A 24821-nucleotide genomic window follows, 5' to 3' on the forward strand; every position below is an offset into this window, starting at 1 on the left:
AAAATCCCTTTGCCTTAAATACGAGCAGAGCTCTACTCATCCTATTTTGAACGTCCCCCAAGTCAATTCTTCTTGTGCCAGAATCAGGTCAGATGCTTCTCTCTTGAATCTCTCTGATTTGGCAGCATCCTTCTGGTATTTTAGCAATCCCACTTTCACATGAGGTTTGATTCAGCACCGCGAAGGGAATGAAACTCTTCCCGTTGGCTTCCATGGGTCTGATGACTCTGTAATGGCAGTCAAAACCAGATGCAGGTTGTACCCCTTTGGACCAGGGCTGGATTTAATTCACAGACATTGCCCTCATCTGAATGGTGCCAGCACTGACCAGACAGCACAGTGATCTCTTATGGCTGAAGCTAGAAGGGTGTGTTATAAACTAAGGAGGAATTTTAAAGGAACTCATAGCTGGCCTCAGTACTTATTAAAATTAATTTTGGTGAAAGCAGGATGAAGCCAGTTTTGATTCAATCTTTAAAATCTGTTCCTGTGGAGAGAATAAGGGCAGGGGAATGAAATTATCTTCATTTTTAAAAATAATTTTAAGTGCCATGTCCCCTTTGCGTCTATCCTTTACCATGCAGCCGATGCAATGGTTGTAAGAAATGAGAAGTGACTGGCCAGAGGGACCTCCACGTCACTGCCACATCCAGCACTGGCACTGAGGACTTCTGCATTGAGCCAGACTCTTCAGGGTTGACATGTTTCTTTTCAGAACAACTTCAATTACAAATCAGTTTCTAAAACCAATTTAGTGAAATTGATGCGATTTTTGTATTCAAAATCTTTCAGTGAAACTTACTTGAAGGACTTGAAACTTAAATGTGAGAGGCTCTGTTTTGTCTGTTGATTGTTGTTTTCCCAGTTCTCTTTCCTTTTTTGAAAGGAGCTTCTCTTCCTTCACCAGGACATTCTTATATTTTGGGGTCCTCATGAAACACCAACCACCTGCTGGGGAGAAAGACACAAGCAGTGAGTTAAAATATTTTATAATTCAGGTGGGATCCAGATTTAAGGGGCAATAAGATGAAAACTTTTTACCTTCAAGTGCAGCTGGATTATTTTCATTTGCTTGCCACAGCCAGCCTCTTTCAGACCCAGGTGGGGCATTTGAGAAGGCCATGAGAAAGCCAGGTTTCACAGAGAGCCTGTATGTTCTTACTTCCATTTTACGTTTGTCACTCTGCTATTCTAATGCTCTGTAGGCTTAGATGTTGTGTTTTCTAATCATCTGTCAACTCTTAAATGGCAGAAACTCAGTCCTGTGGTTATTCTGCTTCGCAAATAGTTCCACAACATGTGGAAAGTAAATGCAGGTGGATAGAAACAGATTGGAAACAGAATACGAGTGCACATTGTACTCTCCACAGATGCTCTGTCTCCCTTATGCGCATACGTAAATCTAATGGGTGGATCTTGTCTGCTTCGCTTGTCTGCTCTTTCCTTGCAGAGAAGCTGCTATTCTGCTTCCTGAAGCTGGGAGGTGGTAGCAGGGAAGCAACCAGTCTTTACTAGTCCTGTTTCTTATTCTTTTTCCATAAGCTCCAGTTATTGGATATGTTGGAGATAAGATAGGAGCCTCGACAGGTCTTTGACACGACCTGGGATATCAGTTAAAAAACAAACAAAGCTCTGCTAATGCAACACAGATACTGCATGTCTGCAAGAATTAGACACATCATATTCTGCTCACACACCCCTAAGAATGAAGTTAAATGAAGTAATCAAACAAGCCTGGCAAGAAGCTCGGAGGCGGTTTGTAACCGAGCTGCAGGGCTCCCAGCTGTTCCAGTTCTGCAGCTCTCTGGTCAAGTTATTGTCACAGATCATGGGTGCAAATTCCACTTTTTACCTTTTTATGCCTCTCATGGCCATGCAAATGACCGTGCAAAGAAATACAGTGGGGAGGCTTTTCCCCTTTTGGCTTATTGCTGTGATTGCGTGGGACTTGTTAGCATCTTCTTAGCAGGAAGGTGCTGTGAAGTCCTGAAGTCAGTGCTTAAAAACCCAAGCTGGCAAATGCCAAAAAAACTTGAGGGATGAAGATGAGACTAAATAGAAATTTGAACCACAGACTTTGAAACCTCATCAATGTATGAGAAAAATATGGGAGGCTAAATATTGTCTTACTCTGCCTGTGTAAACAAGATGAGCTGGATTCATCATTCAGATACAACCTTGTTCCTTGTCTGGTCCGTACTCCCAAAGCTAGGAAACCAGCAAAAACATCTCACCAGGTGCCTCCATGCTCAAATGAGCTCCTCTTCCTGTGTTCCCAGGGATGTCTGCTGGCTGGCTCAAGGCAGTTGTTTGCTATTCTCATTTGTGTTTAAGTACCAGAATTTGGCAGAGAGAAATGGATTTCATCCTCATTAATTCTCCACCAGGAGGAAAGTCTGTGCCCATATAGGATGCAGTAGTGGTGGGGTTTTCTAAACTAGAAAGGACCCAGCTTGAATCTCAGAGTATGGCTGGATTCAGAGCTAGAAATGAGTTTATTTTGCTTGTAGACAGAATGGATTTGATGTGATATGGCTGAAAAGAGAAGCAGCATTAGTCCAGCATTAATCCTCTTGTATTGCCATTCAGAGCTGAAACGATCCACAAGACAAAACAGTGAAGGAAGGAAAACTCTCCTGTCCCTCCCCCCCCCCCCCGCCTTTCTCTGTATGTTTAATTAGACTGTAAATTAGCTGGCAAATTGTCATGCAAACTGGAATTGCTGTGTCCTGCTTAAATTGCCTGTGTGGTGGCTGCTCAAAGATGAGAACTGGTGAACGCTGGGGCTGTCCAATTTGTTCCCTCCCTCTGCTTTGCTTCCAAAACTTAGGTACGTGCAACATCTGTCCATGAGACCCGTGGGTTCTTTTGGCTTTTTCTCAGTTACATTTCCCCCATTGGTAATGGAAACGCGAGCTGTTAGAGGGATGTCCATGAAACCACATCTGCTTCATGAAAAAGCCAGACACCCTGCACCTGCGTGCAGCCTGCGTCAGCCCCTGTGCTCGAGACTGCTCTAAGACACCCTGCCACGGCAGCAACCACCCTGCAAGAAGCTCTGCCGTTTGGGGCTGCTTGGGTTTCATGTTTCTTCCAAGCCTCATCTCTGTTTCTCAGCTCACTCTTCAAATTCCTGGGGCGAGAACAGCTCCGGACTGGGGTTGAAAATAGCCCTTCCTCGGCTGTGTCCCGGCTGCGTTGTGGTCCCTCAGAGACCATCGTGCTGAAAGGTGACATCATTGTATGGCACCGGTGGTGGACTCGCCGCAGGCTCAGGGCTGAGGGTCTGACTTCATCTCTGTGGGAATTTCCCAGGTCTCACAGTGGTTTTTAGGGCCTTTTGGATGATGGTGAGCTGGGCAAGGAGCCCGTGCTGCACTCGCTGGATCCAGAGTCGAATGTGGACTTTCCGAGAGTCTGGATGTGATCCAAGCCAAGGGAAGGCACAGGTGATGCGTGCAGGAGGAGGGGTTGCATTCTCTGTGCTTATTTCTGGGGCATTTTACTCTCTGCTGCCATGCTGGCTCTTGTATAGGGCAGGAATTGAGGACACTGGGGGCCCTCACCCCGGGGAAACCCTGGCTACTGGTGCCAATGTCTTGTGGGGTGGAAGAAGGTACCTAACATCAACCACGCCACTTCTGCAAGGTGAGCAGCTTTTCTGCTTTGACCTCATGGGTACTGAAAGTGCTGTCTCTAGGCTGTTGTTATTCCAAATCTGGCTCTGGGCCAGCACTGACTTTTGGTCATCAGAACATCTTTGACATTAAAATGGTTGTGCAAACAGTAAGTCGGTGCAGTGCCTGTACTCTGGTAATTTAGGGCATGGATGCATGTTGACTTTGTGGAGGGCTTCTGCAGTTTGATGTGTTTTAATGTCAACTCCACCAGCTACATGAATCAGCTGAAATTGCCGCAAGCGTTGCGGGAGTCGGGCTGACTTTGCACGGAAGCGGACCAGGGAGCGTTCACATGCTGAGCTGTGCTGGTGGAAAGTTTCCAGCTCACAGGCAGTGATAGCATCTGAATATAAGGGAAAAGGAGTGTCTATTCCAGCTCAATCATGATTCACTGGAGGACAAACATCCAACACTTTAATACGAGACTTTGAAGAAGCTGACATTCTCCAGGATAAAAGAGGCTATCGTGATGGTATCTGCATACATATCACACCATAGCGTTGGTTTTTTTGCATTCATAAAACTTTCTTAATAGCTGGTATTTACTGTAATTACTTACTAAAGGTTAACAGCACCCTCTCTTATGGGTGCAGGCGTATTTCTAGTCTCTGCTCTGCAATCTTGTCTTTGCCAATAGCTTGTGTATTTGTGGATGTTCTTATCTTGGTCTTATCAGACTGCTCATTTCAGGCATTTATCTTCCACTCCACCTCATCTGGCTATAGAAAACAAAACGTTAGCCTTTAAAAAGCCAATTGAAAAATCAGTCACATGAGAATAACCTGAATTCTTTACCTCTGGGTTTTGTGTCAGCTGCAACTGGATATTTTCCATTGAAAACAAGACATTCAGTGATAAAGCCATGCCCAGTGACATTTGAGTGAAGGCTTTTTGTAGTAGGAAGTCATCTCTCCTCATCGCTGGGTGTAGGCAGTAAAGGGAGAGCAATAAGTTCAGTTTGCAATAAATTTTCTGCTCTGTGGTGGGTAAAATGGAAGTTTCCCAGAGCTAGAATTAAACAATAATTAGCAGCTGATAAAATCCCCCTGACGTCCTGCACCTTCTTTCATGCAGCATGAATATTAAGAGCTGCTTATCAAGCTCAGTTCCTGATTAATATTCTCCAGTTTGTACAGGCCCACTTCTTGTTTCTCTGAAGAAGCATTTATTTTAAAATACATAGTAGACTTAAAAAAAGACTGGATTTGTGAAATTAAAAATTGAACATTTTCAGTGGCTGGAGCATCCAGTGATTGTGCAGTAAGTTGTTTGTAATTTGTACTTCAATTATTATTTATTGCTAAGGACTTCTTTTTTTTTTTTTTTTTTTTTGTTAAGGATTTTTAAGGTGAAGCATTTGCAGCTGCATTTTGATTCTTTAAGGTCATAAACATGGCAGATACGTAAAGCAGGTCTTTTTACCTTAAGTAGTTTATTGTTGAGGCAATTCATAATTTGCAATCATGATTAAAGTTTAGTTCTGTGCATGTAGGAACCCTAGGAAAACACTGTACTTACATGGAAGAGCTTGCTCCAAGACATGTAACACGCTTTGATTTTATCTTCTGTTATCAAGAAGCAGCGTGCGGAGGACCTGGGACTCTCCGGTGGGCAGGACCAGCTGTGCGCTGGAGCGGTGGCTGGTGTGGCTCAGTTTTGGGAGCTGTCAGATGCTGCAGAAAGCCCTCTCTTGGCTCTGCGGGCAGCTCGGGAGAGCCATGCTGGGCCTGCCGGGCGGCCGAGCGTGGGATGGCTCTCCCTATTTATCTGATATTTCCTGCTGCCTCTTTGTCCCGTTGCGTTTGCATGACCTCGGGCTCCCCCAGGACTGCTTTTCTCATTCTCCCTTGGGATATCGTTGATCGCTTTCACAGCGACCCATTTTAAGGTCTGAGCAAAAAAAAATGACGAGGTAAGCTGATGTAATGTTTGCTGCTCGTGAAAAGGTTATGGGCTCCGACTAAGGCAGCAGAAGCGAATAAAGACCAAACTCTGATCTCTGAGGGAGAGAAATGTGATATCTAAGGCTTTTGAAACCTCTAAACCTTGCTTTTAAAATCTGGCATTTTACAGATCTTTTTCAAGCAAACAGTTATTCCCCATTGTTTTAAATGGTGGCTTTCGAGAAGCAATTTGATTTATGCAAACAAGCAAAGAAAATCAATAGCCATTTCAGATTTTGCACCTGTGTCCCACCAGGCAGATTTTGAACTCATTTGTTTCTTGCTTCACAGAGCTCCAGGTTATGATTAAAGGCTTTTCTTGCTCCTGCTATGATCTTCCCATGAAATAGAAGTCAGTGCGTCTGTATGCTGCCCGATTCATCACTTGCTGAGCTTGAAGAGACCTAAGGCTCAGAAAGATTTAATTGCTCTTTCAAATGTGCAGCAAAATCCTGGCTTGACTGAAGTCAGTGGCTGCTTCATTCCGGCAGAGCCTGCATGTCAGAGCTGGGGCCATATCTGCACCGTGCAGTGGGGTCCAGCTCCAACACCCATTCCCTGCACCAGACACATCCAGCCTCTTGCCCACAATATCCCTTCACACCCAGCTCTGTCCCCTCTCGTGTGATGGGGTTGTTGTGCCACTTACTGCACCACGGAACAGTGGTGGCCTCTTAAAGCAGGATTGACTCCTGTCCGGACTAGGTCTTGATCAAACAGACTTCCAGGCTGTTAAAACTTTTGGGGGCTCACAGTTTTTGTGGGTTCTAAAGAGTAGCATGGGGAAGCCTGAAGTACCATGAAATTCAAAAAGCCTGAATGTCTGTGGCATGTGTATTTTGTTTCTAGCTTCTGGAGAAAAGACGCATAATTAAAGAAAAAATATAATCTTTATTTGCATGTACAATATGTTTCTCCTATCCCTGTCTCATCCCCTTTGTGAGAACCTAGGGCCAGAATTACAGTATCTGAAGTTGCTTTTGGATCCCAGTCAGCTCCCATCTGTCATGATCTGTTTTTAATCAAATGGGTTTTCCATCTGAAAGTAGCTGTTGGATAGAGAACGAGTAGAAATATTTGTGTTGTGAATTAGCTCAGAGTGAAGCTACAAACTTTTTTTTTTTTTTTATTCACAACAAACACATGGAAAAATATTCTTCAGTGTAGTGTGGCTGGCCTGAAAGTTGGCAACAGCAGCTTCCTTCCCAGGCTGTGACTCCTTTGGCTTGTCTGCGTGGGTAAGATCTTTAAAGGGGACCTGAAACCATCATGTTACGCAGTCTTATCTCCCCTTCATGAAGCAGAGCAATGCTGGTGTCACCCTTTTGTGTATGGGTATTTGTGTGGCTTGGTTTTCCAGGAGAAATATGAGACACAGCAGAGGAATAACCTGGGTTTGCTGAGAGTTATGCCTCACTCCTGGGCAGTCTTTGCCAGCCTAGATGGTCTCTGCTCTGGTGGGAGCAGCAGATAGACTTGATAGGGTAACTGAGTCAAATTCAGGCTCTTAGTCCTTACCCTCAGTGCTCTGTGAAAGGCCCCAGATCTCCTTAACACTCTGTGCTCAGCGTGTCCAGTTCTCAAATACCATGAAACTGGGCTTTGGGAGATGGGGAGCAAACTGCCTTGGGGACTGAATGTGGTTGTAACAAGCAGAGAGAAAAGTGAGGCTGCAGGACCTCCATGGTTTCCAGAATATCAGATGATACCTCTCTCCTACTGGGAAAGAAGAAGGGAAAAATCCCTTGGTCTTTGGAAAAGCGTTGTTAAGACTGTTCTTCAACATCCCTCCAGGGGTTCTCATGTGATACCTTTTATTGTTAAAAGCACAGAAGCAATTACCCTGCATCAGCACTTTGGAAGATGGGCTGGTGTCCTGGGGGCGATGGAGAAGAGGGTAATGCTTATCCATCCCTTGTTGCTGGAGACAGACAGCTTCACGTCTGTATCCATGGCAAAAGGGAGAGCTCCTGCTGCAGCCCTGGGGCTGAGGGAGGAGGGATGCTTTCCTGTTTCCTCTGCCAGATCCTTATCTCGCTCCATTTGTGAAATCTAGAAATTGTTTTAAAGACCTAGGAGCTGGCCTAGCTGTGATTTCTGTTATGTTGGCATTGCATAGTCACTCTCAGTGGTCACCCTTGATGGCTCCATCCTGTGTTTGCTGAAGTCTTGTGTATCTGTCATGAAGGCAGCAGGACCAGCATTTGGCCTGAAGGCTGGCGTATGAGAGAGCAGAATCTGGCTCTTTTTTTTTCCTTTTTTTTTTTTTTTAAAACGTTTTGGAGGTACTGGGGTCAAAAGGAAACATTTGTGTGTTATATATATGTATGTGTGTGCATGCGCGTGCAAATAATTTTTTTTATCACAGCTTCTGGCAAACCAGTGTTTCTATAAGGTGATTGTTTTGGGCATGGGCTAGGGCTGGACAAGGGAAATCCTGGGCTTGTTCTGGGCTTGTGTTGCTCTTTCCACCGATGTAAGAAAACAATGTCATTCTCACTGACCTGCTTTACATCACCTTTGAATCAGTCTGATAGGTGCCAGAGGTGCTGAGTGGTACGATGTGACTCAGCAAGGGCTGCATGCTATAGGGTTGAGCTGTTGCTGTGTGTGTGTACGGATGTGCGTAAGCAGTTGTGTTGCACGGCTGTAATCCCACACCCCCCTGGAGCTGAGTTGCCTTTGAATTTCCTTGTCAAACTAGAGCCATATCTTGCCTGGGAAGGGCCATGGTCATATCTGCATATATAAGGAAAACCTGGAGCATGGGGTTGGAGATCAGCAGCCCATGAGGGGCTGTTACTTCAGGAGTAGAATAGCTCTCCTGGCTGTGCCTGTGACATGCCCCTGGGGCCCTCCAAACAGGCAGAGGTAGAGGGCAGGGTGGGCTACCAGGGACCAGAAAATGTGTTGTCACTCAATCAAAGTTTTCATCCCAAAGAGAGCAAAATCAGTGGGAGCTGGTGATGGGGATGGGTGGGAGAACACTGGGTGCTCTCCTAAGACCTCTGCTAAAGGCTGCAAGAGGGCAATGGCTTTAATTTAGGGTAGTCCTGCACCGAAGGTTATATTCCTCATTGTGAGCAGGAGCAGGCAGCGACATGTGGAATTTACCTGTACTGACTGTTCAGCCTTTGGAGGTATCCTGTGCTTCAGAACCCACCTTAACTTGTATTTTCTTTTTCCTGAACAGGTCTATATCATCAACGTAACATGGTCTGACCTGACTTCCCAGATCATCTACCGGAGATACAGCAAGTTCTTTGACCTGCAGGTAAGTCTGTCTTGTCTAACATTAAACATTATTTCTACTCACACTTCTAGTCGTGTTTCTAGCTGGGTTAATAGTGCCTTTAAATAAGGCTCTGTGCTTGTTTGGTCTGTTACATGTCATGATCTTGAAACTTTTCAGACTCTGTCCTTGTAGGGTATGAGATAAGTGGGTGGTATGCTCACAGTGAGTAACTTGCACTGTAAAGACATTTAAAGCTGACATTTTCATGAATGGTTCCTATTGAAGAGGGGATCTAATTTTAAATACTTCAGATGCACTTAGAACAGAGAGAGTGCTACATTTTTGGCCCCCAGAAACTGCTTACCCAAATCGCTGAAAACAACAGAGCTTCTGCACACTCCCATAGCAGTTCAGTAATGGAGATGGTAGTGGAAACCTTCCAGACCCTCCTCCTAACCATCTACCCAGCCAACCGGTGTCCTGGCTTCTGCTGTTTTGTACAGCTCCCTTGCTGTATTCTGTGCCTTGTATTTAGATTTCATTGAAAGCTTTCTTGCTGGATAGCGGCTGACCGATGTCTGAAGCCAGGAAATGGGAAAAGTCCACATTACAAAGTTTCAGTGTGGGCATCAGCTACTTCATTTCTGGTACTGCTCCCAGGCACCTGCACGGGTAGGGAGAGCTTTCTGGCTGATGTGGTATTTAGCAATAATCCGGATCCATTGATACTTTTGTATCATGGTACCTTTGTAGGCAGCAAAACTATAATTGTCTGGGATGAAAACAAAAGCTGTGGTTTGACAGACTCCTGAACTTTGGGGGAAATGTTGATTTTGGGCTGGAGCTTGTGGTTGGAGCTGGGCTGTGGTTAGAATATCAAGTGAGTTCTCACAGATGGTGTTAAGGATGTGCACAGCTGACTGGGCTGTCCCCTGGGAAATAACATTGATCCTTTTTGCCATGATAAATTAGGAAAAAAAGGGTTCCTCCCTTTGGTACCTGATCTGAGATATCTCGAAGAGTCCTAGTTTCATTATTCCTCCCCCTTTACGTGTCATTTCTGGTACTTGGACATCTGAAGCTTGCCTGTTTTGCAAGCTATATGGTTATGGCCTCCTGGCTTTTCTGGTGGAAAACGGGACCATTTCTATGGCCAGGCCTGATTTCTGTGTTTGCTGTGTGGCTGGAAGACAAAAGAGGGATGTTCTTAAGCTTCCTCTTGTGCCTCTCTCCAGTTCTTACTGGTCTGAAGCGCCAGGCCTACCAGTCCCACTGCTGTGAAGAGTATGTCAGTGGCTTCTCTGTGTTGGATGTACCTGCTAAAGATGCACAGCTCCATAGTCACAAACATTTGTTGTCAGCATGCAGATTGTGGCCAAAACCGTTTCTTTCTCTCTCTTCTTTTTCTTTTTGCCCCAGTTCTGTTTTCATGTATGTGTTCTTCTGGGTCTCCTGGCCTTTCCTGGTAGGTTTGAAAAGTTCCCATCAAGCGTGGAGTTATCAATGGGGTTAGTGTGTTGGACAGGAAATGATGTCTCAATCAGGGAGTGAGTCCTGAAAGGTCCCATTGATAAGTGCAAGGGGGCCCAGCGCCAGTGGAAAACTGCTTGCACAACGCTTCTCCCCCCACGAGAAAATACGACAAGAAAGTAACAAAATTCCCTTCCTTAACCCTTTTCCCTCCCAGGGATCTCTGTCAGGGCCACTACTGCATCAGCAGTGACAGCCCTCTGCAACAGCCTCTTTAGCTCTTGCAGCAGGAGGCGCGCAGTTACCAAAACTGAGGTCTTCACCTGGGGTTTCCACGGTCTTGTTGTGTCTCTGTAAGCATGTCACTGTGGTGATCTGTGCCTCGGTTTCCTAGCTGTAAGAAGGGGATAAGGCCCTGTGTGCTCAGGCTTGCCATAAGATGCTTTTAGACTCCCAGAGGTGATTCCTTTTTTGCTATTATTTTTTTCTGGGCTCTTGATGCTGCCAGAGCATCTCTGAGGTGACACAAGTGAAATGGATTTTGGATTTTGAATTGCAACTTATATTTACAACTCTAACAAAGCCTGCAAAGGGAGTTGGAAAAGCAAATTAAGTGTTAGGGCACTTTGGGAAAGCTTTGCATTTTGGGAAACTTGTGCCTTCATGTGCAGTGATTATTGCTCAACAGCAAATGCTGCGTTACCACAGCACATGGATAAGCAGGCACAGAAAGCTTAATGTAGAAGCTCTGCAGCCCCTTTTCCAGCTGCTTGTAATTGCTCGGGCTTAATGCTTGGTTAATGGCTCCCTGTACCTGGTGGACTTGCTTCTAGTGTCTCTAGCTTCAGGCAACAGCAACAGAGAGACCTTAGCATTTTTAGGAAAATCCTTCTGGTATTGCAAAGCAGCTGTTTCGGGGTTTAGCAGTGGAGGATTCCCCATGTTTGCTGTCTGAAGCATGACTGGCCTGTAATGGGGCTCTAGGCTGTGCTGCATCTTGCCTTGCAGACAGTGATTCCCAGTCACATTAAGATTTCCTGAATGGAGGAGCAATGTTTCCAATGGAAAGCCCAGAGCAGAGCCTTTCATGATGGATGTTGGAGAGCAACATGGGCGTGCCAGCCATTCCCCAAACCCTTGAGGGGCTGAACCTGGCTCTTGGTCATGGACCACATGGCAGGTGTCTGCTTGTTGAGCATCAAGGTAGTCTCCTTAGATCCCTCTTATTTTGCTCCAGATAAGGACATGACCTGTGATTTCCAGATTTTTGGTGGAAGCTTGAACTTCTGACCTAGCACTGGTTGGACCTGGGTTTTGCAACCCGATACCACGCACGGTAATGTGGTCTTAGCATAATCAATCTACTTTGGTAATGTCCCTTCTTATCCCCATGTGGCCCTTCCAGCAGAAAATCAAGCAAACACTCAGTGAGTAAAGCTCAGCTGATTTGCGGGCACCGCTCATGTCCGAAACAGCTGGAGTCTGCAGGTCTCTGCCAGCTCCACTCATCCCACTGTGTCCACGACAGAGCTACACTTCAGGGCTTCCTAAGCCTGCACGTGTCTCGTTTGCTCTTGACTGGAAGCAGAGGAACAAGGACTGGCTTGTATTAACTTCATCAGGGCTGCAGTGCCTGGTGTTGACAGTGACACTGGATAGGACCCATGGGGAAACCGTGGGGGCTGCCCAGGGCCAAGGAGGGAGGAATACAGATAATTAATTTCACTACTGCAATTTCATGTTTCTTTAAAATTAGAGAGCCTACCTTTCCCTGAACGGCTGTAAGTGGCTCAGTGGTTTTGAGAGCCCTTGCATTACTAGATACTGGGCTTTTTGAAACACTTCCTAGCAAATCCTCCCAGGCACTGTAGGCAGTAAGAGGCTGCCCTGTCCCAAGGATTCAAATCCCAAAAGTGTTTGTGCTATTTCAGCAACGCGTATGCTTGAATTGGGAGTCGCGTTGTTTTCAAGATGAGTAATAGGGCAGTGAGACTGGACATACCACGGGATTTTGAAGCTGGAGTTTGCCTCGTGAAGGTGTGAAAAGTATAGCAAACAGAACCCCATGCAACAAGCCAAGTGTCAGCCCTATGCTGCTTCAGTGAGGCTAGAGATAAATACAGGATTAAATTAAATCCGGGCGTTGCTGCATCATTTAATTGTGCAACCAAGTCACATCTGCTGCTGAGCGTGGGTCAAATGATGGCAGCAGAATACATGTGGGTGCCAGCATTTCAGTAAATAGGATTGAAAGTATTGAATTAACTCTGCATAGATGAAAGCATTACTATAAATTGCTTGTCAAGTCCAATTATCTGTTGTCTTTCACCCTGGGGAGGCATTTGCACCTGAGCACCACGTGGGGTCAAAGCCACCTCCTAATTTAATATTTTAAGCGCTGCTTTCTCATGCACTCTGCACCTGGGTGCTTGGCTCTTGCCTGAGTTGCAGAACGGGGGAACGTGGGGTGTCCATCACTGGGAGAGATGGCGATGTGAACATTGCCTGTAGCTAGTGCTGGCCCTCACGGCAGGCTGGTGGCTTATTCAGGCACATTCCCTGGATGCCATCCAAGGTCTCCCACCATCGCTGATGGATTTGCTGGTGGTGGTAGCAGAATCCTCTCCTGAGTTGGTAGTTCAAGTTGGCAATGCTCCATTTGTCCCCAAAGATGCGGAGAAAGGACACTGTTTTATTGGGATAGAAGGGATAACTCCTGGCATTTCCACTGTGCAGTAAAAGACATCTACAGATGTAAGGGTCATGTTCTTCTTGCTGGAAAGTGCTTTTGGAGGCTGTTAGCAGGATGGGGATTTGCAGTTGAGTGTGTGCATAAATAATTACCCAAAGCATAAGGTGGAGAAGGGGATAAGGGGATGCAGCCAGTTCACCCTCCCAGTTGCCATGCTGGGCTGGGAAGCAACAACAGTGTTTGCAGCTGGCAAGTATGAAGGGTGGCTCTTACCCCACCCCCCACCTCACCCTGCCAGTTGCTCAGTACCACCTTGGGCTTTTTATAGATGTTATGACCCCAGCTGGGTGCTGCCCCTTGCTGCCAAGAAACCCTCTCCCCAGCAAAGTGAGCAGGGAAAATGTGACTGTGCTTCAGTGCCTGGTGTCTTAGCTTGAATCACCAGCAGCTCATCTTCTGCATTTTATCCAGCGATTCCAAACGTTCTGGTCTGATTTCATGCCTGTCTTACTCGGTGCGTGGAGTCAGAGTATGAACAGGACCAGAGCCTCGGCAGAGGGACCAAACCCACATTCAGATACCGGCCTCTCCATTGCTCCCGTGAGGACGGCTGGGTCTCCATGTGTGGAAGATCCTTTCTCACAATAGCGAAATGCAGCTTTCTCCAAGGCAAAACACAGCAGCTGCCTTTAGTGGCGTGCCATAATCCCACGTTGTGTTTCTGGCTGTGTGAGAGGCGAACGACATCCTCGCCGGAGCTGTGGCAGGAATGTTAGGTAGGCAGATCGCCGCCTCTCCACACAAGGACCAACACAGACATTTTGGCTGCAAGGAGACATCTGAAATGTCACAATTTTGAAAAGGCAAATAAACAAGGCTCTGTTAAAGAATTTGCTTTGTGTATCAGTTAGCAAAAAATTATCTGCTTGATGCGGTCTGCTGATCTAAGCAGGTTTTCTTCAAAGTGGTGCAGAAAGAGGAACTCACTAGCAGCCAATTAGAACATGAAAAAAATAAAGAATATCAAGAATTTTATTAGGGAGCAGAAAGAGATGTAAGTTGTTTCCAGGCTGATGATAAAACATCAAGAGCTTCATTTGTTATTGCTAGGGTATTGCTGATTGTTTATAGTGCTATAATGGAGTAACTGAGCATTGAAGAGGACATTAAACAAAAATGGTACTATAAAAAACAGTAATTGCAGTCTGTATCTCTGCTTTTCTTACTCAGACTGGAGTTCATCTGAACGCTGCTGCTGTTGATCATTCTTCCGTTACGTGCTCTTCTGTACAAACATCCCTTTTTCTGTTACCCCAAGCTGTATCAAATGTTGTAACATCCACTCTCATTTCCAGTTAGGTGTTTGTAACTGTGCCCCATGCCTGAGCACCCTACATTTCCCTGGGTTACTATGATTCAAACCAGGACCTGTGGCTTCGGGGTGCAGGCTTGCTGGGGCAGAGCAAAGAGGGAATTGGTGCAGGGGGCTTGCAGGGTAGGTGTCTGACAGGACTCTGATGGAATTGCATATGTTCACTCCATTAGTTAATTTGGGTTAATTGCCCAAGTGGGGCCCCACTGCCCCTAAATCTGGTGGTCCAGTGCAGTCTAACTCAGTAATGACTGTTTTTGTAGGACCTATGATATTTCATGTTGTAACATTCACGCTTTTAGCTCTGCAGGAGCGGTGAATGGACAAGCTCAAGCGTGCGCTAAATTTATCAGTGATGAAGAGTATAGGTAAGAATGCAATGGGGCAAGCGTGCTCCTGCATTTGCAAATGCTAACTCCTAACCTTCAACCCGCCAGGCCTTTTTAGCAGGATGAGTAGAGTTACTGCCTGGTCTTCTCAACCATCCACAGCAGCAGGGTCACTCTGCAATGAGTGATGGTGTCTTGCATAGGTGCCACCCCGTGCATAGCTCCTGGCACTGCGGGAAGGGAAGGAGGGCTGTTGATGTGGCTCCGCGCGTGATGCAGCTTGCCCCTCTCTCAGCGTGGGAGGTTTGCGTTAAAAAGATTCCCAGCCTCTGACGAGCTCAGGGAGTGTTTCTGTTGGGCTACGTGTGTCTGTCTGAGGGTGCGTATGGAAACAGGCAGGAAAGCTGGAGGAGAAGGTGGGGTCAAATAGGGCAGGGAAGGAGGTGGGGTGGCAGAGGGTTGTTGCATCAAACTGTGGTGTGAGTGCACAGTGAAACATAAGGCAAAGGGGGAGAAAGGGAAGATTTTTACTTGCTGGCATTGCTGCCGCTGGGCTGTGTTGACAGCAGGGGATCTGGGCTCTGCAGTCAAAGCATGTGGCTCCCTCTGCTCTGGGCTGTGCTGGCCTTGGCCAGGATGGTCTGGGTTGCAAGGATCACATTTCTCCTGCTCCCGTTCCCTCAGTGTGGGATGCTGGGCCTCAGCATCATGGCCCTGCTGTAGACATTGAGAGCTGATGTGAAATCCTCGTCCAGACCAGGGGCCTGAGAGGTTCAGACCCAGGGCTTGGCTTCAGGGCCATCCCAGATAGTCACGGGGCTGTGGGCATGGAGTTACTCCAGCAGTTGGGATGTAGGGTTTGGTTTGAAAACAGCTTCCTTAAGAGCAGGATTGAAACTGAAACAAGCCTGGGAAAATTCAGAGGAAATCTGAACATGGCTCTGTCAACATGTCTGTTCCCAAAGGTCAGCGCTGGCTCCTTGGGGAGAAATGGCATGTCCTTTCTTCCAAGTAAACACAGGCCAGTTGTCTGCTGCCGCTATCCCAGACGGTGTGTGGAGAGACCGGCAGTGGCAAGGTTTGCAGGTGATGGAGAAAACCAGATTTCCAGGAGGAGCCCTGAGCTGCTGGCTGTGAGCGCTGACTGTGCCTCCCATGCTTCGGCAGCTGTGCTGGAGCTCCTGGTGCAGCTGCGCTTGCAAGACTTGGCTCTTAGTAGCAGAGACCCCCCGATGCATGCCCTCAGAGAAAATAGCCCAGCGGCAAGCTTGCCAGTACCAGGGCTTGCTAGGGAAATTGAGGTGCCCCTGGAAAAAAAATGAACAGCTGATATAGTTATTGACCTGGGAATGGTTGTCTCAGCTGATTTAAAGGCTATTTAAATACCGTTTGTCCTTCTAGCCCTCAGTCAGTGCCTTAGGATACCAGCTGGCTTGGGGCAGTATCTTTGTCTTCAATGAATAAATGTAATTGTTTATAATTCTTATTTCCATCATTATTTAAATGTTTGCTTGGAAAAACAATCTGTTCAGCTTCCAGTATTTGTTTCTACAGAGACTTTACACGTCAGACAAAGATGAGGGCCATGATGGGGAAATGGCAAAGTGCCTGCCAAGCTACAATAGAGGCCACGTTCAATGAACACGGCAAATAACCTGCAATTGAGAAAGCGACCCAGCCTGTGGGACCCTTCCCCTTCATACTTCTGCACTTGGGTGCTGTTGAGGCATAAAGCTGACACTTGAATATTGCCTGTATGCTGCAGCGTGGGAATCTTCTGCATGGTGGCTATGGGGCGATATTTGCTGCTCAGCACCAGTTTAATATACTCCCCTGCCTGGCCCATGTGTAGGTCTAGCCAGGACACGGGTGAGCTTAGAAAGCGAGGTGGTGGCTTAGCCAGCTCCTCAGGGTGTGACGGCAGCAAGGCAAGAACCGAGGTGATACCCACGCTACCCCATCTTGGTGGTCTGAGGATTCAATAGGGATGCCCCCCTGTAACGATAGGGAACGGATTTTGCTATCAAAGGATTAAGGTTTTTATTTTCTCTGGGGGCTGCCGTGGGTCAGAGGTGAGCCTCCCAACAGTGCCATCATAGCCTCTCACTGTGCACAAGAGGTTTTACAATACCACAAACACCCACAGGAGTCTTATGTGTTCTGGACAAGGTGGCAGTGAGGTTTTGGGTCTCTGATTGGGTGTTTGTCCTGACCCTACTGTAGGACAGGAATCTCTGGAAGCTGCATGTCTGAGGGTTGTGTCCTCCTCCATTCCCTTGCTACACAAGAGCAGGGTCCTGGACCCCACCATGGCATGAGTGACTGTGATGGATGTTGTTTGGGGTCATTGCACCACATGGGCATTGTTCCATATAACGCTGATATTCTCCTGGATGTCGACAAGTCCTTATTTCCCTGGTGTTCATGTCCTGTGTATGGAATCAGTAGCACTGAAGCATTTCATCACACCATCAAGAAGCTTTTGCCTTACCTGACCCAGATGAAATGCTAATTCACTTCTAAGGTCTTAGAGGAGCATGACATCGAGTGGAAGGCTGCTCTGAAGACGAGTTTTTCCCTCCATCCTTGTGATCTCACGTGCTGTGCTGTGACAATCTGAGCCACTCGAGAGGGGCTGCGAAATTAGTGATCTGCGCTGATTGCTGAAGGGAATTCACTGTTGCTGCTGATTTCCTGCCTTTTGCAGCCTCTGAGCAGAAGTTCAACACTGGCAGATCTTCGTTAGCATTCAATTTGTAGCTCTTCTTTAGGCAGGCTCCTGATACTAGGAAATAAAGCAAAGTTTAATTAAGCTACAGGCTTTATATGTAATTAGACAAATGAGTAGGGGGTTTTTTCTCTCTTTTTTTTTTTTTTTAGAAAGATTGGGTGTGTCCCAAAGAAGTTGTTGACTTCTTTACTGCATCCTTTTAACTATACATGGTCTTCTACTGCAGTTCCTCCACCTTCTTAGAGAGCATCTTCCATCATCACTCTAGGGGAGTGCATGTGTGGATGCATGCAGATGTATCCCTGATCTCTGCTGGAATAAATCAGAATTGCTCAACTGTGTGCTTTTGGCTGGCAGATAAATTTTGTTTGTCAAAAGAAGAGCCTGTGACCCTGGGGCCAAGGGGACTGTGGTTTTTCGGTCTGCTGCTTCCCCAAAGTGGTGTGCAGCTGCAGAGTGCGGCGCCTGGATCGTGCATGAAGTGGGCAATGCTTTGGAAATTGCTGCCTCTGATGATGCTCAGGTTTGGGTTTTGCTCTGCATGATTTCATGAGGCCTGGATCCCACGCTGAGTGCCCTGTTAATCTCATCAACCAGGGGAGAGTGTGAAGTCTATCTCTGAGGTGTGTGATCATGCTGGGACAGCAATGACTGCCAGCTCTGCTTCATGGAGGAAGGCCTTGGGGGGTTCGGAGGGGAGTGTGGAGTTACAAAGTGGATCCGATTTCAGGTGGAGAGTGAGTGCTCATAAAGCAGAGATCCCCTGGGAGACCCGATCTCCAAAATAGCAGCTATGGGAAGTGTCCTGGTACGGAGCCCCCAGCAAGCTCTCTGAGCTGGACCAGAGCTTCCCCTGGCTGCAGAGTTACAGGTACAGTCAGGGAAATCTTAGAAATTAAATGAGTGGCAGAGCTCAGCAGTGATGAACTCTCACTGCTTATTAAGAGCCCAGTGGGGTGGGTTTTTTAGAGGGTGTGTGGACTTTGAGTATGAGAGAGAAGCCTGCACCTAAGGCTCTTGACCTAAAGCTGGTTAAGCTTTGGGAAAGATTTGGAAAAGTTCAGCTTCTCTCTCTCCAGTTTGGATCTGATGGCTGTGAAGTAATGCCACATTACCAGATGCTCACATATTCATGGGATAGTATTTTTAGAACAGGACAAAGACTGGAAAAGTCTCAGTGGATATTATTTGGAACCTATAAACGAATTGCTTTCCCTGCTTTTTGCGTGCATGCATTTTTTTATGAATTATCTAGAAAGAGTTTAACTCGAGCAGGTTTACCTAACCCAAGAATCTCAGGGGAGCGCTGAAGAACTGTAATAGATAGCAGATTTCCCAGTGGATTAATTCACATTGTCTGGAGTGGGAACCTGACTTATAAAGGATTAAAGCCACTCTGCTGGAGAACAGGAAGGTTAGCTTATATTGTACTGTCAGATACTCTGCATCCACCATTTGAACTACGCAACCTCGTTACCTGCAAAGATCCTTCAAGGAATACATAGAGAGTATCAAACTCCACTTATGTGCCTGTAGGAAGCACAGAAAGCAGTGAAATTAGCCAAAAGGGTTATTTGATGGTAATTATTCCCTTGCTTTCTAGAGGTTTGGTTTGTGTAAGTTGTTCTTGTTATCAGTACCTACATCCCACACCTATTGCTGACCCGGAGGCTGTGAGGATGGTGGGGACCCTGCAATGTGGGAAGGGCTCTCCTGGATACAGCCACAGAGGGGAAAAGCAGCAAGTTCTCCCAAATGAACTGAGTTGATTTACATCAGGTGAGGAGGATTCAGACCTATTTCATAGCTGTTGGTTGCTTTTCATGTTAAAAATCAAATGCATCAGGATGCATGAATCCCTGCAAGGTCGTGGTGCTAATGGAAAGCACGCGTTTAGAAAGACATGCCTGAAATTGCCAAAAACTTTGAACCATGATGGAAAATTTTGGTCCTGGGCACGTGCCACCTAGTTTTGTTCCTGGATGTTATGTTGTACAAGGGATCATGCAATCATGGTAAAACCGGGCTGAAAGCCTTTCTTCAGCAGAGCATGTGAAGGCTCAACGTGTACATCCCGTGTTATTCTACCTCCGTTTCCATTATTCTGATGTTGGAAGGTCTCGTCATAGCCTATTAGGTCTCCACAGCAGGATTTAAAGCTCAACTTTGGGAGGAGCCCACTTGTTTGTTAACCTTGTTCCAGGTTTTGTTTGCTGGAACAATAAAACACAGGAGAGCAGTTTGGCCGTGGGACCGGCCCCCGCCAAAGCTACAGCTCTGGGGCTGCTCTCACACAGGCAGTGAATTCTCCAAGTGCCGCTTTATTAGCTTATTTCCTCTTTTACCACAGATCAAGATCAGCCTTTTTATTTTTTTTTTTTCTGGAATCTCTGTGTGAAAATTAAATTCCTCAGTGGGATTTTTTCCGTGGCCTTTCTTCCCTGAAGCACCCAAGCCCAAAGAGTTCAGTCATGACAATTCCACCCCCTCCACCGCTTCGCCGCTCTCCCCTAATCGTACTCAGCTTTCAATTATTTATACTGCCAGAAAATCGTGTGGAGTTCACACCCCCAGCCCCGAAACACAATTCCGCTTTTGTGCTGGGAATACAATCCTTCACTTTCATTAAGTGTGCGGAGACCAAGATGAGAAGTGCCTGTTGTGTTCGCATCCCTTGGCTCGCGATGAGAGGAGCTGGTTGTTTTTGCAAACGTCCTAAATAGCCCTGCAAGGGTTACGGGGAGTTTATTTACATTATTGCATTTAAGTGCAAATAGAAAATTGCTCAGCCATAATGGAAAGGTTATGCAGGGCTCTGTCAGGGCTCTTTTCCCTGCCACCTCGCCCCTCCTGGCTTTCTGCTCTTACAGGCTCAGATGTGGGAAGGCTGTGTCTGGAAGGAGCTGTAACTCTTGGTCCTGTTAGCCAGGGTTTGCTTACTGGACAAACAAAAGCATCAACTGGCGTATCTTCCACTGTGGACTGCATATCATCCTGCCTGCCATTGGAAAGGCTCCTGATCAGGCTCGCCCCGGCCTGATTTATGAGCGTTGGGTGCTATTTGCTTCTTCCCTATATCACCTGAATAACTGACCTTTTCTGCAGAAGCAGCGTATGGAGCATGAAGTTGGGAGTATGTTTTCCGCCTTGTTCCCTTCGTGCTTGCCTAGAGTCGCAGCATGCTTCTCTTTTTCTGCAGCCAGAGTGGTTTCACGTCTCGTGCAAGCACAAGTATTTCCACTGCAGAACTGTCTTTTGCAATTTCCGCTTTCCCTCCTTCAGGGAAGCATCGATGAGTCGCCAGTGGAGCGGTCAGGGCAGCAAAACCCACAGAGAAGCCACGCTGCTGAGCAGATGGTGGCGAAGTCACGCAGAAAGCAAGAGTCCTCCTGCTCTGGGGCACCAGCTTTGTGCACCCTCCTTCCTGGGTGCCCTGTTTGAACAACACCCAGCCAAGCTGGGGGCTTTGCTCTTTGCCTTTTGCTTTTCATTTAAAAGGAGAGATCTAGTCTACAGGATCTGTGCAGCAAAGGGGGAACTTGAACTTGCGTGTCAGATCCTTTGGCATTGCCCGTGGTTTTCTGAAGCTACCCCATTTAACTGTGGGGTTAGCATTTGCTCTTCCCTGCCCGTGCCCAGGAGAAGCATGGCAGACTTGACGGTCCCTTGGTATGAGCGTGAGAGGAGTGTGTCCTGAGAGCGTGCCGTGGGTGTGTTTCTGACCCACAGCGTTCCCAGGTCCAAACCCCGAGAGCTTAATTCTGGGTAGGATCTGCAGGTACGTAGGAGTGGGTCAGGCTGTTCAGGCCTGCAGCTGCAGCAGGGCTGGCGTGAGCTGCAGCTGTCCCTAATGGTGCAAGTGGGTCCTTGCACATGGGGCTCGTTCAAGTGCAGCTGGGACCCTTTGAAGGTGCAAAGCCAGCAGAGGAGAGCGGGGAGTTGCAGTCCAGTGAGGAGGTCCATGTTTTGGAGCGAAGCAAGTTGCTGAGAAATTCTTGGTTGGCAGAAGTTGTGAACAAGCTCACAAAGGACTAAACAGAGACTCGGAAAAGCATGCCTGTGTGCTTAAGAGAATTTCTGTAAATCTGCAGTGCAAGCAGGGCTCTGTACCGAAGCTGTTCATGAGGCATCAGTGTCGATGCAGAAATGTCTCGGACTCACCAGGGGCAGTCAAGGGCAGATCCTAATCGATTCAGCAGTGTTTTTGCAAACTGAGTTAACATTGGAGCTGTGTGCCTGGGTCTTGATGCGTTTGGTTTTTTTAAGGGTGTGTTAAGAAAACCAGTGGGACTTGCTGAGCCGCTACCTCCAGCCAGGTGTTTTGAGGGAGGTGAAGGACAAACCACAAAAACACTGTGTGAGGGAGAGACAGGAAAATGCTAAATGGGAAGGAATTAGAAAGCAAAGCAGAAAAAGGCTGAGTAAAATGATAACAGGGAAAAAATTCTTTCGAAGGACTAAGGTGAGTTTAATGATCGAAGTTTGTCTTACAGAGAGTGTGTCTTATCCACCTGGAGCAAAATTATTTCACAGGCTTCTCTTTTTATCTGGCTAATCTCTGCCTTTTGATAGCCCAGTGAGTTGTGACATTTTGGCCTCTGTGGTCTGGGGAGCTTTTGAAAGTCTTATGAGGAACGGCTGAGGGAACTGGGGTTGCGCCTGGAGAAAAGGAGGTTGTAGCGAGGTGGGGGTTGGTCTCTTCTCCCAGGTAACAAGTGATAGGATGAGAGGGAACAGCCTCAAGCTGCACCAGGGGAGGTTAAGATTGGCTATTAGGAAAAATTTCTTCACGGAAAGGGTAGTCAGGCACTGGAACAGGCTGCCCAGGGAAGCGGCTGAGTCCCCATCCTTGGAGGTATTTAGAAGACGGGTAGATGTGGCGCTTAGGGACATGGTTTAGTGGTGGACTTGGCAGTGCTGGGTTAACGGTTGGACTTGATGATCTTAAAGGTCTTTTCCAACCTAAATGATTCTATGATTCTATGAAATCCAAGTCAAGGCTTGTCCTGGTCGCTGCAGTGATGTGCTGCTGCTGCCTGAGCAAAACTGGTGCGTGTGTCTTCCTGATGAGGAAAATACGTTGTGGGATGGCACATGGTGAACCCTGTGTCCCTGTAACAAGTCCAGGTTGTCTTGTAGTATTTGGCGCATTGGTGGCTGTTAGTGCAGCTTTGCAAAAACCTCTGTAGTTGTCTGCAACACTCGTGTTACCGTGCTGAGGGTTAGAGGGTGCCAGTCTCTGATGCATCTCGCTTGCGTGTAAGGGTAGGATTTAGTATTTGGTGTTCGGGAGGTGGCAGAGATTTGGTTGCTGTTGGGATCTGGCAGTAAGGCAGATGGAGCAGTAAAGGGTGGTGTGCTCCAGGAGGGTGGTCCCTGGCTATCCTTAAGCAAAGGGAGAGGTTTACAAAAAGGATTTCCAAGGCGGTGAGAAGCCCTGCAAAGTTTTGGGGTTGTTCTGGGTGTGGGACAGCCCTGGATTATACAGCTGAGCAGGGGTGTGCTGTGGGCTGCAGGAGCACTAGGGCTGTAGTTTCCTGCCTGATGCTGTTAAGAAACCTCATGTCAAATCCTGTTCCACTCTTAGGTCAAAATATATTTCACTGACTTTAGTGTGGGGATGTTTTTTGTGTAATTAGGAGCCGGGAGTCTGCGGTGTGGAACGAGGAGCGGGGGGAACTGCTGGTGTGGCAGGGAGGTTATCTGGAAATACCCACCCATAAAATGGGGGCTATAATCAGCCCTCCTGGAGAAAGTTTATTCATTAATGTTTGTAAAATGCTTTGAAGTCTTCAGCTGGGAGTCTTTTTAACAGAGCCAAAAGTTAGTTGTATTACAGTAGCTAAGCCAGACCTTAATGACCACGTTCCCTCTCCTCCCCCCAAGCCCCCAGCCATTTCTAACATGGTTTGGTGAAGAAGTGAAATGTCAGCAGAGTGACCAAATAGAAGTGAACTGCTCAGCAGAAATATAAACAGTGCTTTTCTTTCTTGAGAGTATGTCCTGATCCTATGGACTTTTGCTGCCAGCAGTGGAATTTGTAAAAGGGACAAGGAGTTTATTTCCAGGCTTGTATTGTGTTATCCCAGTTAGTAACTGGTTTAGGGTGCCCTTCCATTAGTACTCACTGTGGTGCCCTTTGGGTGATTAAAGTCATCCCATCTTGTCTTGATGGGAAGTCACCATAGCATGACTGGCACGCTGGGATGGGAGGGAGCCCTGCCTGTCGATGGGGTGCACGGTTCACCAGGGGAAAGACTTGGCTGGGGTGAAACAAGGAGGCCCCAGAGCAGGATGCAGGGGAGAGCTGGTTTGATGTGGCGCTCAGCTCTGGCTGCCCGTGAGTGCCCCTTGTTCCATGCCTATCGGTTTCCTACAGCATTGCCTATCCCCTCTCCATAACAGAATGACATTTGCCTTTTGATTTGCTTGATTTCTGGTGTCTGGAGGTGAGGCTTGGTGATGGCATTGGTGGCAGCAAGGGCTGTTTTCTTTCGTATGAGGAAACGGGGCAGGTTCAGTCGAACAGTGCCTGTGGAAGGGATGGCAGCATGGAGGTGAGCATGCAACTGGGTGTGCCAGGAGCTGTGGTGTGAGAACACGTCCCAAAGCATGAGCTGCTCTTACAAAATTGATCTCTGGGCTTGCGCCCATTTGCTCTGGGTGGCAACTAGGAACATCTCATTAGTGTGGCCTGATGTGTCACATGTTCGGACACGGCCGATAACCTTCCTGGCCAGCTCTGACACCCCAGCTCGTTATGCATCCATTCCCTGGCCTCACCCAGGGTTAGGCTGGGATGGCTCTCACCTCAGGGACTGCGTTGCAAATCGTTTCCTGAAGATTTGAGTTGCCCACGTATGCCTTGGTGTGGGGGAGGCTGCTCTGCATTGGGGTGATGGGTCTCAGCTGAGTCAGAAAGAAGATGTCTCCAGCCTAGAGGCAGAGCACGATACATTGCATGCACCCCATACCGAGGATGCCGGGAAGGTGGCTTGGCAAAACAGAGAGGACCCAGCATCTTCCCCAGAAACCTGATGTTTCTAGTGACCCATCCTTAGAAAGCGCCCTCTGATCGTGGAGCTTGCAGCCAAAGACCAACCCAGCCCTCGCCTCTAATCTCATCTTTCCTCGTCAAGTCCAGTCCCTGGAAAGATGCAGCTCTCCAAGAAGACATTCCAGGGGGGTTTAATCACTGCGCTCACTGCAGCCCTGCTGCGCTTGTGGTCTAAGCACCTGCTGTTTCATTTAATTGGCAACAAATGGGAGGCGTGGGTTGGGGGGAAGAGAGAGCAGCACCCTGGTGAAGTATTTGCTGCGATGTGATGTATTTTATTTTGGGTTCGGAATGGAGGCCATGAGGAACATT

The 24821-nt window shown here is 47.3% G+C and overlaps 1 protein-coding gene across 2 annotated transcripts in view; it reads left to right on the plus strand.

The window, feature by feature from the left end:
- Window positions 1-24821, plus strand: part of SH3PXD2A (SH3 and PX domains 2A) — a gene marked incomplete at its 5' end in the record, with an annotated part of 263482 nt that overhangs the window by 37339 nt on the left and 201322 nt on the right. For both annotated transcript variants that reach the window (XM_082308802.1, XM_082308803.1), the window contains one exon: window positions 8817-8897. In XM_082308802.1, the coding sequence (XP_082164928.1) occupies window positions 8817-8897 (81 nt within the window). The remainder of the gene's footprint in view (window positions 1-8816; window positions 8898-24821) is intronic.

Source organism: Platalea leucorodia, assembly GCF_965183815.1.
Source record: "Platalea leucorodia genome assembly, chromosome: 4".
Taxonomy (NCBI): domain Eukaryota; kingdom Metazoa; phylum Chordata; class Aves; order Pelecaniformes; family Threskiornithidae; genus Platalea; species Platalea leucorodia.